This window comes from Vombatus ursinus, unplaced genomic scaffold, assembly GCF_900497805.2.
Source record: "Vombatus ursinus unplaced genomic scaffold, bare-nosed wombat genome assembly UNPS02014794.1, whole genome shotgun sequence".
NCBI lineage: Eukaryota > Metazoa > Chordata > Mammalia > Diprotodontia > Vombatidae > Vombatus > Vombatus ursinus.
In genome coordinates this window covers 30,453,265-30,469,481 of record NW_020954572.1, presented here as the reverse complement: position 1 = coordinate 30,469,481, position 16,217 = coordinate 30,453,265, and the positions used below count along the sequence as shown (strand labels likewise).

Below are 16,217 nucleotides of genomic sequence, written 5' to 3'. Positions count from 1 at the left end.
AGGATTCAAACTTACTATCTGACAAAAACTGATGGGAAGACTAGAAAATAGTTTGGCAGAAATTAGGTATAGACCAATATCTCACACTGTATATCAAGAAGTCAAAATGGGTACATGATCAGGGGTGGGGAACCTGTGGCCTTGAGGCCACATGTGGCCCTCTAGGTCCTCAAGTATGGCCCTTTGCACTTGAAGACCTAGAGGGGCACATGGTCTCAAGGCTGCAGGTTCCCCACCCCTGATTCAGTCATTAAGGGTGATACCATGGGCAAATTAGGGGAATATGGAATAGTTTACCTGTCAGACCTATGGCTAAGTGAAAAACTTACGACCAAACAATAGATAGAGAGCATTATGAGATGTAAAATGGATAATTTGGATTAATATTCAATTTAAAATGGTTTGCACAAACAAAACCAATGCAGCCAAGATTAAAATGAAAGCAGAAAGCTGGGAAAATTTTTTATAGCAAGTGTCTCTGATAAAGACAGGGAGAGAGGGAGGGATGGAGGAAAGGAGAGAGACAGAGAGAGACAGAGAAAGAGAGAGACAAAGACAGATAAACAGAGACTCATCTTTAAAAACAGCAAAAAAGAAAAAACATTACAAGGAACTTCAGGGAGAGGAATAATAACTTTTGAGCTGGAAGATTTATTAAAAAAGGCAATCATTATACCACAATAATACATTGGATGGAATTGGGAAAAATATTTAATCTGCGGGACCTTTCCTCCATGTTTTAAGCCTCACCTGATATTAATGATCAAAAATTGTAAAATAGGTTTATTACCATAATCTTTTAAGGAATCTTACTCAATTCTTATATATGCATGGGGAGACACTTCACTGGAAGAGAGCTTTTAAGATGGCTCTGAGTCAAATGCTTTTTTACAATCAATCAATGAATTAATAAGGAGCACAATGGGATACTATATACTGTACATTTTTCAATCAACTTCAAGATGGTAAAAATATGGTCTACTGTGGAATGTCATTTTTAAAAGCTTGATTCTTCCCTGTCAGTACTCCCAATAAAGGATACCCTCAATGTATGTGTGGGTTATTTTCACAAAATGTTTATTTACATCAGAAAGTGTATATGTGTGTGTGTGTGTGTGTGTGTGTGTGTGTGTGTGTGTATTGGAACCTGTTGAGGTTTTCTTGGTCATATTTTCTGGGGGGTGGGTTGGGGAAAAGTATTATTAAGGTCTGAGATTTTACCTTGCTTGTGGTATCTTTCCTTCCTCTTCAGATATTTTGTGAATCAATCCCTCAAAGGCCTCACCTCCAGCACTGATCTCAATATATAGCAAATTCAGCTGCTTTTCTCACTTTGTTCTCTTTAATGCCATTTCTACTTCATACTATAAGTATTTCTGGGATTGTGATATTAGAGTTCAACTATGATGACTCTACATTCTTGATTGTCAAAAGAATTTATTATAAAAATCTCTGTAGAGTTTTCTCACCTTTTCTGCTGTTTTCTTTTATTTTCATCCTTAAATACCCTAAAGATGACTTTGTGTAGTTATGACTCTTGTCCAACTTTCTTCAAACTGGTTTTTATCCTTTGCTACTTCTTCATTTGATGACATAATACTGCTCATAATCTTCCATTTTCCTTCTCTATAAAATTTTTCAAATGAGTTTACATTCTAAACCTATGATGTCTTTGGATATCATATCTTTCCACATGGCAAATAACTGAAATATTTACAGATTCTAAAGTGTTTTTTAGGCTCTTTTGTTTTTCTTGTCAGAGCAACTGCCTTATATTAGTTAAACATCTACATGAAATTATTACAATGCAAAAATACATTTTGCCATTAAGATCATGATTAAAATAAAACTTGTGGTTTTATTTTTTTTATTTTTTAGGCAATTGGGGTTAAGTGACTTGTCCAGGGTCACACAGCTAGTAAGTGTCAAGTGTTTGGTCTGAGGCTGGATTTGAACTCAGGTCATCCTGACTTTAGGGCTGGTGCTCTATCCACTGTGCCATCGAGCTGCTCCATAATATCAATATGTGCTTTTTTTTTTTTTGTTTTTTGTTTTTTGGTGAGGCAATCGGGGTTAAGTGACTTGCCTAGGGTCACACAGCTAGTAAGTATCATGTGTCTGAGGCAGGATTTGAACTCAGGTCCTCCTGACTCCAGGGCCAGTGCTCTATCCACTGTGCCACCTAGCTGCCCCCAAACCTGTGGTTTTAGAAACAGAATCTTATATCAACAACAGCATTTGTGGGGAAGTGAAAGCAAAAAAGAAACAAAGGCAGAAAAAATGGAAGGAAAAAAGAGTGAGTTTTTAAGCCAAAGTGTTCAACTAATGCACTGATCTCGCAGGTAATGGGCCTTGGAATCTCTGACATTCATTACTGACAACATCCTGAGGCTTACCATCCTCAAGAAGGGAATTTTCTAGAGGACACAAAAGGTGATGCTAATTAGCTGCCAGGGAAAGAGAGATAAATAATGGTACCTTCGACCTATTTATTAGAAGTTTTATAAAAATAAAACCCAGATGCCTGCCAATTAGTGCTCCTGTCCTTAAGATGCCAATTTGAATGAACCCTGTTACCTAAATATTTTGGACCCACAGGTAAAAGATGATGCCTTTTATTTTTTGCAAGGGTGGGAGGCAGTGTTGGTATAAATATCTAAGCCATATTATAAAGCCTTCAGTTATCTTTCCTCTTTTTTCATTAGATTTAACCACAGGTGCTGGCCAGGTTGGGGATCAAGGTCCTGGAATGGAAATGCACTCTAGAAACAGCTCCATTTAAATTACTAGGTTAAAGCAGTTTATCAACAGATTTATAAAAATTTCCATAACAGGGAGTTTGTTTTCTCCTTTCTTTATAACTCACATAGTACCTAGGACAGCATTTTGTCCACTGTGGGTAACTGATCAGTGTGGACTGATGGAAGAAATTTTAATTTCTGCTTCAGTCATCTCTTGCCTTGACAAGTGGCATCCTCTCTTCATTAATCTCTCTACTTCCAAACCTCCAGTTTTTAAAAATTAGCTGTGTGAAAATGTCCCTGCCTATTGCTCCAATTCTGTCACTTCTCTTGTCTGTCATGACTGCCTTTTCTTTCATTTTAGATTTATATTTCTTGCACTGATATTCTATTTTCATAATTTGCTCTTGTACTCCACTTTGTTAGCTCTTCCCACCCCTCTGCATTTCTCTCTGCACTCTTCTCCCTTGTGCTGAAACAGACTGAAACAAAACTTAAAGAAAATTCATTCTTCCTCTCTACCAAGGGGATTTTTATAAGATCTCCATTTTAGTCATTTTAAAAGTGAAGAAACAAAATATCTAAATAACTAACATCATCTTTTAAACACTAAGACTCTCTCAGTGATGCTATATGGCTACAAACTACAGAACAATTAAATTCCACAAACATTTACTGCAACAGTTATAAATGCACCTGGCACAGAAACACAAAAACCAAACAGTCTCACCTCTCAGGAAGCTCACATTCTAATGGGAGGGTGGGGGAACAGCATACACACACACACACACACACACACACACACACAGAGTCAGAGGGAGAGACAGAGAGACAGAGACATAGACATAGATATAGATATAGATATGGCTATAGCTATAAATATAGATGTATGGAGATAGATATTACACACATTGAAGAGAAAGAGATGAAAGTGGGAAAGGTCCAGGATTACGTCACATTGAAACTCACTAAATGCAAAAGCAACTGCCTTATATCCCTGGTGTTTCTTCGGCAACAAGAATCCAACAAGAAACCCAGAAACTGAAAGATATGACTGATGAGGAGCTAGAAAATTTTCAAATCATTTTAGTTGAAAATGTGTGATTAAGGTATGTTACAGAGTTCCTCTAGAGATGTCCACACTCAAAAGTTGTAAATCACAGTAGGCTCATTTATGGATAATATGACTAACATTCTAGGGAATTTAGATTCAAAGTCACTGTACCATTTTAGTGATTATTTCCATTTTCCTAACAGGAAAATTTTTTCTGATTAAAAAATAACATTTTCCCAATGTGATTCATTTGCTGCTTCTTCTCATTAATTACCTTTCCACATATATGTTCTTTCCTGTCCCAAGAGAGTAGAGGCTGCACAAAATGTGGTAGCATGAAATCTGCACATCACTCACTGAAACAAAGAACAGCTGTCACTCGTTTGCATCAATCTTGGTGTCACCACCTGTACATCGAATGAGTTCCATGAATAGATAAAAGTTGTTTTATATTGAAGGATTCAACTAAGAGCAAAAGCTGCTTAATAGCTAATTTTACAAATTTTTTCAATTTTTTTATGCATCAGTTACTAAAGACACAAGAGAAGGCATTAGATAGAAAAAGTCTAAGCTGAGATTTTGGCTAGTTTCAGTTCAGGGCCAGGGTCCCTTTATGGGGCCATGGCTCTATATGGGTTCCTATGTGTGGAAGCATTGGTATACTGAGAAAAGTTACATCTAATTTGAAGCCTTATTTATAAAAATTCCATACCAGAGTGAGATGCCATATTGAAATTTCATCTTTCTGAGGTTCTAACCTAGAGAGGCTGCTAAAACCAGGGAGCCTGAAAAATTAGCTTACTAATTCCCACAGTTACCCTCATCTTTCCCTATTTTCTTGGTACTTAAGTATTAATTCTTCTTCATGTTCTACTATCCTTGTAAACCTAAATTTGTGCTTCTTAAAGGTGAATCAGATCTATGATTCACATACTTTTATGATGATCACATAGAATTTCCAAAGGGGGAAATCTGTTTTCTCATTATGTATTTTTTTTAGACACTGTATTTTTTAAAAATATAAACAAACTTATTATGTCAATACACTACTATGTCTTCAAAGTGACTGCTTGCCTCTAACACTGTGTCTACATAATTTCAACAAAGTTGATTAAAAAAAAGTTCATTTGTTTTGGCTATATGACCAATTTGAATTTTTTCCCCAAACAAATGATTTTAGTGGTTCAGGGGTCAACTGCAACCTTAGGTATGACTGCAACTGTAGTCAGCTAAAATACAGACATAATTTTGTTAGTAAAACTTATAAAAAATGGTTGCAAAATAGTATCTACACACGGCAGCTTATGAAAAAATAATACTACCTTCTTTCACCAAAGAGCTCTGTCTCAATAAAAAAAAAAGCTAAAGTTATATAGACACTTTTGCAACTTTTTGTATTTCTGGTTTTCAAAATGTTCAGCAGGGATATAAACAGAAAACTAGAGTTTTAAACACTTGGCAACAAATTTATATTAATTTTTAGAGTCCTTGTATCTCCCATGCACATAAAATAACTTTTGAAATTAAATAACTCCATACATGGGAGAGTCTACATAAGGAATGGCTAAAAATTTGGACCAGAATAAAGATCAGTAAGCCATAGAATATAAGTTAAATATTTTCTCAACCCTGTATATAGTTTTCCCTTTAAATAATTTTATTTTTTAAAGAGAGGAACAGAAAAGCACAGGAATAAAAACACGGAAGAATCAAACATCTTCTTAATCAGACCTCAGAGTCTGTGTCCTAGAATGAATGAAAGAAACATTTGCTGCCTGTGGCCATGTGCAAAGTTACAACTCTGCCAAGTCCTTGCAAATCAATGGTAAATTTAAAAAAAAAGTAACTTACAGAGTAAATCCACTCCAAACTGATGCTGAGCAACATGCTCATAGATGGAGGTCAATATAGGTAAAAGAGCCACTGTGGTATAATTGATATTTTGAGAGACACCTTTAATCTGTGTTCGGGAATGGGTGAACTTCCCAAGCTTTAGGTTTTCTGAAGTCTTCTCCAAATCTTCTGCAGCATTTTCAAAGAATGCACGTAACCCAGCCTTTACAAGCTCTGATCCTGATTTCATTACTGTTCTGTAAATATAAAATGTTCAAAATTAGACTCTTTACGTGAACTTTTATTCGACTGTACTTTGATAACTGGTGTTTCAAAAGATGTGTTGGAATGGGTTTTGGACAGACACGACTTTGTAGTCCCCAGGATATAGTATATTGGGTTTGGTGAAAACAGTTAACTCTTAAGAATGAGAATAAGTTCAAATTTAGCAATTCAATTCAATAAATATATTTATTAACTGCTTACCTAGTTATGGTGCAGTGCCTAGTTGACAGGAATAAATGTTGGGACTCCTCCAAATGATCAGGATGAACATGAAACTGACTTTGGCTATGTATTTACTAGCTTAAGGGAAAGTTATATTTATTTGCATGCCTCTATAAGCAAGGGCTTATGAAAAGACCTCCCTGAAGTTCATCATGAAATATCATTATTGTCATAGTAAGAGGCCTTCTACCTAACCAGCAAAAAATATCAATAAGAAACTGTTTTGAGGAGAATCTATACCAGTAGGTTTTTTTGGAGAAAACTGGGGAAATGATAATAATTTTAGATACCCTTCAGATTCAGATTTTGATGAGGCTTTAAGATTTTGGTTTATTGGATTGTTAGAAGAAAAATGTGACTAACTAGGTTTTTTAATAGACAATCTCTTGGCTGGTTATATGGGTGAAAAGGCATAAAAATGTCAGAAATGGTATGAGGCCATAACAACTAGTTAAAGGATTCTGAAATCTTTTCACTCAATGATTTGACACATCCTCTGTCATTTCCCTTTCTTAGACTTCCCAAGGTAGGCAGTGGCATGTCTTTTGCTCCAGAGGCAATAAATGAAGTGAGGAGAGCAGAGAAGCAATCTTTAATAAGCTGTAAAAGAAAAATTGGGCAAATTTACCTCGTGTCAAGTGTTTGAGCTAGGATGTGTAGGCAGCTCACCATTGTAGTGGAATCACTTCCTAGAATGAAAATGTAAACGGTCACCTGTGACTTTACAGACTGTTCTGCCTTTCTTTAAAATGCATTTTACTGTTATCAAAGTTCACACAACATAATCTGTTGGAATTAAGCAACAATACATACAGTGCTATGCCTCTGCTTTAAAACGATGCATTTATTCTATTGCTGACTCAGCCTCCTTTTCTATGATTGGTATTAGAAGCAAATCTTTTAAAAAAAAAACCATTCATTGATGTGGAAAACAGGAGTTGTTAAAGGGGACAAGAAGGTAATTTATCATGCTTTAGACTTATGGTAAATATGTGTGACACCTCGGTCCAAAGCCTTAGGTTTATTTAACAAAGCACCAAATAGAGAAAAAAAAAATTAAATTTAGAATAATTACAGGGACAAGGGCAGGGGCAGCTTGATCAATAGTTCACTGAACTTACCAAAGAGGGAAATCCTATGTCTAACAAGGGCAGCAAGTTTGCAGAATAGGCTAAAGCAGAAAAGAATGCAAAAGAGTAGGAAAAGCAGAGAGATTAAACAATTGTTCAGAATTCAACATTCAACAACCGGGAGAGAACAGAGTAAAGGGAAGGCATGCTGCAGCTCCCTCAAAGGACACTCTGTATCATATACAGAAAGACAATTTTTTTCCTATCCTGTAATGGGATTATAAAGAGTATTTAAAGGATAATTCTAACCTTGTTGAAAATAATATATCTAACCAAGGTGGGGATTTGTTTTGCTTAACTACACGTGTTTTTAGCAAGTTTTGTTTTTCGTGCCTTCTCATTGGAGGAGATGGGGGTGGGAGAGAGAGCATGCAGACCTGACATAAAATAGAAATGAATTTTTTAAAAAAGAAAATAACACATATATGGTGATTGCTGTTATCATGCATCATTTAAAAATCACATCTTGCTAGAGTGTTTTTTTAAATAACATTCAAATGTAAAGGTATAATATTATGGTCCTAGAACAAGTTAAAAGAGTTTAAGGAGTAATAGATGGCAAATCATTGTATAATTTGCACATGGGCATTGTGCAGTTGGGAGAAGGTGGGAGAATTTATTGGAAATACAAAGGCAGTCATGATTAAAGGAGTAAGAGCAAGTCATTTCTCATTTCTGAACCAGTTTTCTCACCTGTAAATGGGGATTAAAAATATTTCCACTACCTATTTTGTGAAAGAAAACACATTTTGGATGATAAACTCCTTTATTAGGGGGCTTCATGGTGTTATAGAAAGAGTGCTGGACTTAGAGTTAGGAAGATCTAGATTGGATTCCCACCTCTGAAACAGCAGTATGATCTTAGGCAAGTCATTTATCCTCTCTAAGCCTCAGTTTACTTATAATGGGGATAATAATAGTATCTACCTCACAATGGTTGTTGTAAGGCTCAAATGAGATCATACACACACACACATATATATACATATGTATATTTTGTATCATTTTGCAAAACAGGTCATTACAAAGGTAGTTGATACATGAAAATTATTATTCAAATACAGGAAAGTTGTGTGCTACATAACAAGATTTGAAATAAATTACTTTCCTGCCTTGTGATGCTCGTGATTACTGGCTGAATGGATAGCCATGCTAATGGTGTCTCCCCTCTCTCCTTGGGATGGCTGCCATTTCTCCCAAGAAAGATTTCAATGAAGGAAGGACAGTTATTTATTGCTTTTATTTTCTCTGTACATTTATCCCATCTCTACTTGCTGAAACTGTACACACCCTTTAAGGCCCTCATCAGATGTTATCCCCTACATGAAGCCTTCCCTGATTTTCCAGTTAGAAATTAACTTCCTATCCTCACAAAGGTCATAATGAAAACACTGATAATAGCTCACATGTATACGGTATTTTATGATGTACAAAAGTGCTTTATGACTATTATTTCATTTGATCCTCACAATAATATCATTTATTTAAAGCAAATATTATCCCCTTTTACAGATGAGGAAACTGAGGCTCCAATACATTAAAATACATGCCTAAAGACAAGCAGTAACCAACCAGGGACTTGAAACCAAATCTCCAGAGTCCAAATTCATTTATCTTTCTACTATAATGACTATCTTTCAACTTTAATAGCATTTTGCTTGTACTTCTCTTATGTACTTAATACATTCTATTTTGTTTCAGTTATTTGTGCATATGACTTATCTCTCCTGGTAGACTGTGAGCTCCTTGCATCCAAAGACTTTGCCTTATTTAGTATTGTATCTCTTAAAATTGGTGCATAATAAATGTTTACTGAATGAAGATGTGTGAACAGTGGGGACTGCTGGGGACCTGAATTATTTTATTTTATTTTTTTTTAGTTTAGAAGACTTAAAATTTATTCCTGAGCCCCATTTACTAGCACTGAGTATTTAATGGAAAATAAGTAACAGTTATAAACTTAAAAGTAATAAGAACAGATCAAAAGAAATCAGACATTACGTCAATTAGAAAATAAATATTCTCTGCCTCTTTCCCCTTTGTATTTGGCTTTTGAGGGAATCTGTGTCTGAAGAGAATTCTTGATGATTAAGGCAATGGTATTAGGGGTGAGGTGGTTGGTTGGTCAAAAGACCTGGTTCTAGAGTTCTGTTTCTTCCACAGACTAATGGCAACTTTTAAGCAACTTTACTTTAATAAATCCCGGTTTCTTCCTCTATAAAGTGACTTACAGGTTTTGTTTTTTTGGTTTAGATCCGTTATTTCCTTGGTGTAGGGAACTCTACAAAGAAGAAACTGCCTACTGATACACATCAGCAACTCTTCGATAATTTACAGTTTGGAAAGTTGTATAAGACACTGAGAGGTTAAATGACTTGTCCAGTCACTATGTATCAGAAACAGGACCTGAATCCAGGTTTTCCTATTACTGAGCAGTCAGGTTTCTATTCACTACTCCTGGCTGCCTTTGAGCACACAGGTTATAGGAGTCTGAATTGTGTAAAAGCTAAGTTTCATAATACAATAATAATATTTAAAGACAATTTTTTAAAAAAATATTTTTATAAAGACAATTCTTATAAGAATAATGTTTTGGGGCCATAAGTAGATGGCTAAGTTGCCTGGCTCTTTGCTTTCATGGTGTCCTAAGTACTGTAAGAATTCTCAATGAAGAAGCAAGGCCCAGACCTAGAACTCTAAAGTTTTCTCCTATTTACATGGAGAATGATTTAAACAGGACTGTTGCTCTAAGCCCCAAGTTGCCAGGCTCCAGAGTCCCTCTAACTCTGCTTACCCATATCTAATCTCATAATACTTGGAGTTTTGAAGATAACAACTTAAAAGGATGCCTGGTTGCTTTTCTAACTTCAAAAGTAACCTGAAGAATAGGAACCAGGAGAAAAATTGGGAACTACTAGCCTAAAGAGAATAAGAGCATAAAGAAGCACAAAGATGAGAGTAATAAAGGCTTGCAAAATGGACTTATAAAGTATATGTGTTTCAATATTCCATTTGGGTAATTAGTAAGAGAGAAACAAGTGTAGCTTAATGGGAAAAGTGCTAGAGTCGTGAGGAGGACCTGGATTCAAATCTATCTCTAATACTAACTGAGCGACAATGGGCAAGTCACTCAACCTCCTCCAACTTTAGCTTCCTTACTTATAAAATGAAGTTAATACCTGTAGTAATTACCTCCTAAGATCGTTGGGATGCTTAGAGAAGATAATGTATGTCAAGGGTTTTTCAAACCTTAAAGTGCCATATTGTCAGGTATTATTTTTAGTATACTGACAGCTCAACTATTTTTTAGAAAAATCTTTGGCAAAACAACATATATGTATATATATATATATACACACACACACATATTATATATGTTGTCTATTGTCTCTATGTGTGTGTGTGTGTGTGTGTGTGTGTGTATACACACAAAAATTTCCAGTAAAGTCCTACTCTGATATCTCATTATGGTATAGAGGTGAACCTGGGTTCTCAAAGGCTATGCTAGCAGAGCACAAGTTGGGATAGGATGGAATGTGGCAAGAGAAACTAGGAAGGCTTTGAGCATAGGCCTGGTGACATATACTTTGTCTTTTTTTTATGTCCAGTTGAGCTAGGTTTGGAAAAACTTATTATCAAGAGGTTGGCAATTAGGTGATGAATAATTATGGCCACAGCAACTAATGAATTACATCAAAAGTCTCCTAACTGGGCTCTTGGCTGTAAGGCCTTCACCACTCCAGTCCATTTTACACATTGTTGCCAAAGTAATTTTTCTCAAACATAGATCAGCCAACTCTAGTGGCTTCCTATTGCCTCAAGGATAAAAATATAAACTCCTCTGTTTATAGCCCTACATGCTCTGCCTCCAACTCTTCTTTGGAGTTTCACTGGATATTACTTGTGTACCTGCATTCTGCCTTCCAGTCAAACTAGCTTTACCTTTGCTCCTCACACATTCTACTCCATCTCTGGTTTCTGGGCCTTTGTACTGGCCACACCCCATTCCTGGAATGTACTCTCTCCTTAACCTCTGCTTCACAGATGCACCTTAGGCACTATCTTCTACATGAAATCTTTCCTGATACCTTCAAATGTGACTGTCCTCTCCCCTAAACTACCTTGTATTTAATGACTTTGTATATATTTATTTGTATATACATATACATTTTGATACGTACTTGCTTCAATTACAATTCAAGCTCAGTTCAAAGAGGGGTCGTTTCATGCTTTGTACATGATTTCCAGTGTCTAGGACAGCACTTGACACAGGATAGGCATTTAATAAATACTTATTGATTGAGTGAAGACAGTTCACTAAGACATGGAGAGTTTGATATGTGTGAGGGAAAACCTACATGGATGAAATCACAGATCTTTTGATGTACTGAAATAATAGACTCTAAATGAAATTTCAGTAAAGGGTCAAATGGTGGCTCTCTGAATAAATCTATTTCCTTGAATTGAAACAAAAACATAATTAAAAGATGAGATATTTTAGGAACAGAAAAAGCCTACAAATGTACACAACTGCTCTCTGTTGGATTTATGTAACTATCTTACTTTTCAGTTTCTTCTTTGTCCCTTATATTTTCAATATTTAATGAAATAAATTTAGACTACTTAAAATATTAAGCAAATTTTTAAAGTATTCATAAATTTTAAGATTCTCTTACTTTAGGATATCCCCTTCCCCCACATACATAACCCTCTGTAGTTACTGAACTTAAATATTTATTTTTGTAAAGCTTTTTTCCCCTACATGATTAGTGGTGCATGATAGTAGGGGAGCCTTGTGGCATGAGTACTATAGGTTCAGTAGACATTCAGAAGGGCTTTGTTGCTGAAAAGCCCAGGCAATTTACTTTCTCCTATACCACACAAATGTAGAAAAATGTAGAATATGGTTGAATATGCCTATTAGGCTTGTGTTATCTTATTTCTCTATTAGCCATCAATCAGGTGTGCACACTGAGACCTAACATTAAAATATAGCTTTGAGGAAAATTTTTCTTCCCTATCAGGGGCTTAAATCAAGTAAGTCTTCCTGGCTCTTGAATCAGATATTTTGATTGGGAAAAACAAGTAAGACTTACTCCAAGGAGTATAAGGGATGATTCCTCTTCACTTTTTAAGACACCCTAAGATTGGGCTTAATAATAACATAGTTGCCTATAAAAATCTATTCTTCCTCAAAACTAGATTCCCTTTTTCCAAAGTCTGAAAACGTTACAAGTTACAAAGTAATCTCAGGCCTTTGCTAAATATTACTTGAGGAAGAGTGATGAGTACATAAAACTAACCCCTCTTTCTTCCTTGCATTTCTTTTTAACAGCCAACAGAATACATTAACATATGCCTTTTTCCAAAAAAGAAGGAGCAAGAGACAAAGACCAAAATTGCAGTTAGCAACAAACTATCAAATCAACAGTCTATTCCTTAAATTCTCTAAAGGATTTACTCTTTAGTTTTTAAGAAACTGAGTCTTAAAATAAAACACACATACATGCACATTCTGAACTTTCCCTTACAAAATGACTCACCTGGCCACCATTTCTTTCTCTTTATTAGAGGCATACCCACTGCTACTGAGTGGCTTCAGTGGGGATGAAAGGAAGTAGAGGCAGTGATTGGTGAAGTACTGGTCGACCAAGGGAAGGAGAACCTGGAAAACCAGTTATAGGTTAAAGGATCCACTTTATTTTTTTTAAAGTAGTTTGTTCTTCAACTCAACTTAATGAGAGCCTCCATTAGAGCACTCCATTAGTTGCATTTCTATAAAGTTTTTGAGATGACATTTAGAAGATGTACTCTTAAGTCCAGGTACTCACTCATCTATCCATCTAAACCTTTCAGATGTCTAAGAATCCTACTCTCAGAGTTGGCCCATTGAAGCCATCTAGTCCAACTCATAACTGAAAAAGAATCCTTCCTGTACATTACTTTCAAGTAGTCATTCTGTCTAGGGCCATAATGGATCATTATAATTACACTGAATTAAATTTTGTTTTATTGTTTCTTCCATTTTCATTACTGTCATCATAGACACTTTTGCCTGGTTCTCATTAATTCATTCTGTAACAAATCTAGTCTTCTCATGTTTCTCTGAATTCCTTATATTTGTCATTTTTGTGGTGTTATGATATTTTGCTATATTCACGTACCACCATTTATTTAGCCTTTCCTGTATTGATGGGGACCCACTTTGTTACCATAAAAAATGCTGCTATTAACATTTTGGTTTCCCTGCCTTAAATCTCATCTCTCTTCAATCCATCTTCTGCAATGCTGCCAAAATGACATTGTAGGATACAAAATAAATTCCTCTATTTGGCATTTAAAAATCCTTTACATTCTGCCTATCTAGGCCTATTTCACATTACTGTCTTCATGCATAAGCTGCTCCTCACACACAATACTCCATATCTTGTCTCCTTACCTTTGCAAAAAATGTTCTGCCATGCTTAAAACAGACTCTTCTCCTCACTTCTGCTTCTTAGTATCCCTAAGTTTCCTTCAAATCTCATCGCAAGTGCCACCTTGTGTATGGGGCCTTTCCTGACTATTCTCTCAACTCCTAATATCTCTTCCCAAAATTGTCTCCTTAGAAATTATCATGCATTTATTTGGCACATACTTGTTTATGTGCATGTTTTCTCCTCCATAAGAAGTTAAGCTTCGTAAAGGCAGGGGTTGCCTCATTCTTGTCTTTGCCTTCAACATAGTAGACCCTTAATAAGTGCTTCTAAGTTGAATGACTGACTGTATCTGGGACAATGTTTATAGACTGACTGACATATTTACAACTGTTCTTTCTGACCTCCTTGGGGTATATGCCTCACAGTGGGATCTCACAGTCAAAAGACATGAACATTTTAGTCATGTTTTTAGCAACATTACAATCAGTTTTCCAGAATTCAGAAGTGTAACAATCCACACTTCCATCAACACTGCATTAGTTTGCCTGTCACTGTGCAGTTCCTCTAGCATTGACTATTTCTGTCTTTTATCTTTGGCAGTTTTCTGGGTATGAGGTAAAACTTCAATGTTGCTTTACTTTATATTTCCATTATCATTTTTGATTTGGTACAATCTTTTATATATTAATAATGTACAGTTCTTCTTTCAAAAATTATTTGTTCCTATCCTTTGCTCACTTATCTATTAGGGAATAATTGATAGTCCTATATATGATGATTAGGCTTTTATCAGAAATATCTGAAAGACATTTTCCCTCAGTTCTAGATTTCCTTTATGGCTTAGCTGAACTGATTTTGATTACGCAAAAGACTTTCAATTTCATATCATCAAAATTTTCCTTTATTTTTTGTGTTTTCTTCTACTCATTGTTTGATTAAGAATTCTTTCCCTAGTCAGTTGTGAAAGGTACTTTTACACATTTTCTTCTAATTTTTTTATGCTGTAACTTTTTATGTGTAGGCTTAGCATCCAGTTGGAACTTACTGTGGCATATGATATAAGACTGGTTTAAACCTATTTTTTGACAAACTGTTTTCCAGTTTTCTCAGGAGTCCTTTCTCTAGTAGTATGGGTTTATAGGACACCGGGCTAATGAGTTCAATTGCAGAAAGAGACTCTTCTTATTTATCTTAAATTGATTTCTTATTTCATTCGCCACAAAATCTTTTCTTCCCAAACCTCCCATTCTGCCGCCCTGAAACCTAGCCTCTTGCTTTACTGAAGCCAATTCTCTCCTTTTTTCATTTCAAAGCTCCTTAATATCACCCTTTATTCTACACTCTTTTTTTCCTTAGTTTTTGACAATGAGAAAGCCCTTCTCCATGTCATGGCTAAACATTCCACATTTGTCACTGATCTCATCCCCTCATCTTCTCTAACAGATTACAGTCTCAGTCACCCTCTCTCTCAAATTTTCAACCTCTCCCTGTCCACTTGTTCCTTCCTTACTTCCTTCAAACATGACCGAGTTTTCCCCATCCTTAAAAAAAAAACTTCCTTATATCTTACCAGCTCCTCAAGCTATCATTCTATGATAACTGCTCTCTTTCTCTGCAAACTTCCAAAAAAACCCTATCTAAACTTGGTTCCTCTGCTTCCTTTCTTTTCACTCTTTGCAATCTGGCTTCTCACCTCATTACTTGATGGAAACATGTCTTTCTAAAGTTACTAATAATTTTTCCCTCTTGTTATTTCTTTTAAAATTATTATTTTATTTTTCTCAATTGCATTTTTAAAAACAATTTTAAACATTTATTTTTTTTAAATTTTGAGTTCTAAGTTCCTTCTCTCCTGCCTTCTTCTCCCTGTCCTTGAAAAGGCAAGCAATTTGATATAAATAATACACATGAAGTTATGCAAAACATATTTCCATATTAGCCATGTTACAAAAGAAAACACAGACCAAAAAAACTCAAGAAAAAAAAAGTATGCTTCGATCTCCATTCAGACATCATCCATTCTTTCTCTAGAGTACAGCACTTTTCATCTAAGTCCTTGGGCATTGTCTTTGATCATTGTATTGCTGAGAATAGCTAAATCATTCACAGTTGATCATCATACAGTATTGCTATTAATATGTACAATGTTATCCTCACTTCACTTTGCACCAGTTCATATAAGTCTTCCCAGGTTTTTCTGAAACCGTCCTGCCTGTCATTTCTTATAGCACAACAGTATTCCATCACAATCATATATGACAACTTGTTCAGCCATTCCCCAATTGATGGGCTTCCCCTCAGTTTCCAATTCTTTGCCATCACAGAGAGCTGCTGTAAATATTTTTGTACATATAGGTCCTTTTCATTTTTCTTTGATCTCTTTGGGATACAGATCTGGTAGTGGGGTTAGTTGGTCAAAGGGTATGCACAGTTTTTGAACCCTTTGGGCATCATTCCAAATTGCTTTCCCAAATGGTTGAATTCACAATTCCACCAACAGTGCATTACTGTCCCAATTTTGTCACATCCCTTT

The 16,217-nt window shown here is 35.5% G+C and overlaps 1 protein-coding gene across 1 annotated transcript in view; it reads right to left on the bottom strand.

Moving 5' to 3' along the window:
* The window catches only part of RYR3 (ryanodine receptor 3), a 579,223-nt gene that overhangs the window by 122,774 nt on the left and 440,232 nt on the right, over positions 1-16,217 (bottom strand). The window contains exons 60-64 of the mRNA XM_027869916.1: positions 12,809-12,930; positions 7,257-7,306; positions 6,764-6,824; positions 5,647-5,885; positions 4,070-4,151 (exon numbers count right to left, since the gene is read on the bottom strand). Of these exons, the coding sequence (XP_027725717.1) occupies positions 4,070-4,151; positions 5,647-5,885; positions 6,764-6,824; positions 7,257-7,306; positions 12,809-12,930 (554 nt within the window). The remainder of the gene's footprint in view (positions 1-4,069; positions 4,152-5,646; positions 5,886-6,763; positions 6,825-7,256; positions 7,307-12,808; positions 12,931-16,217) is intronic.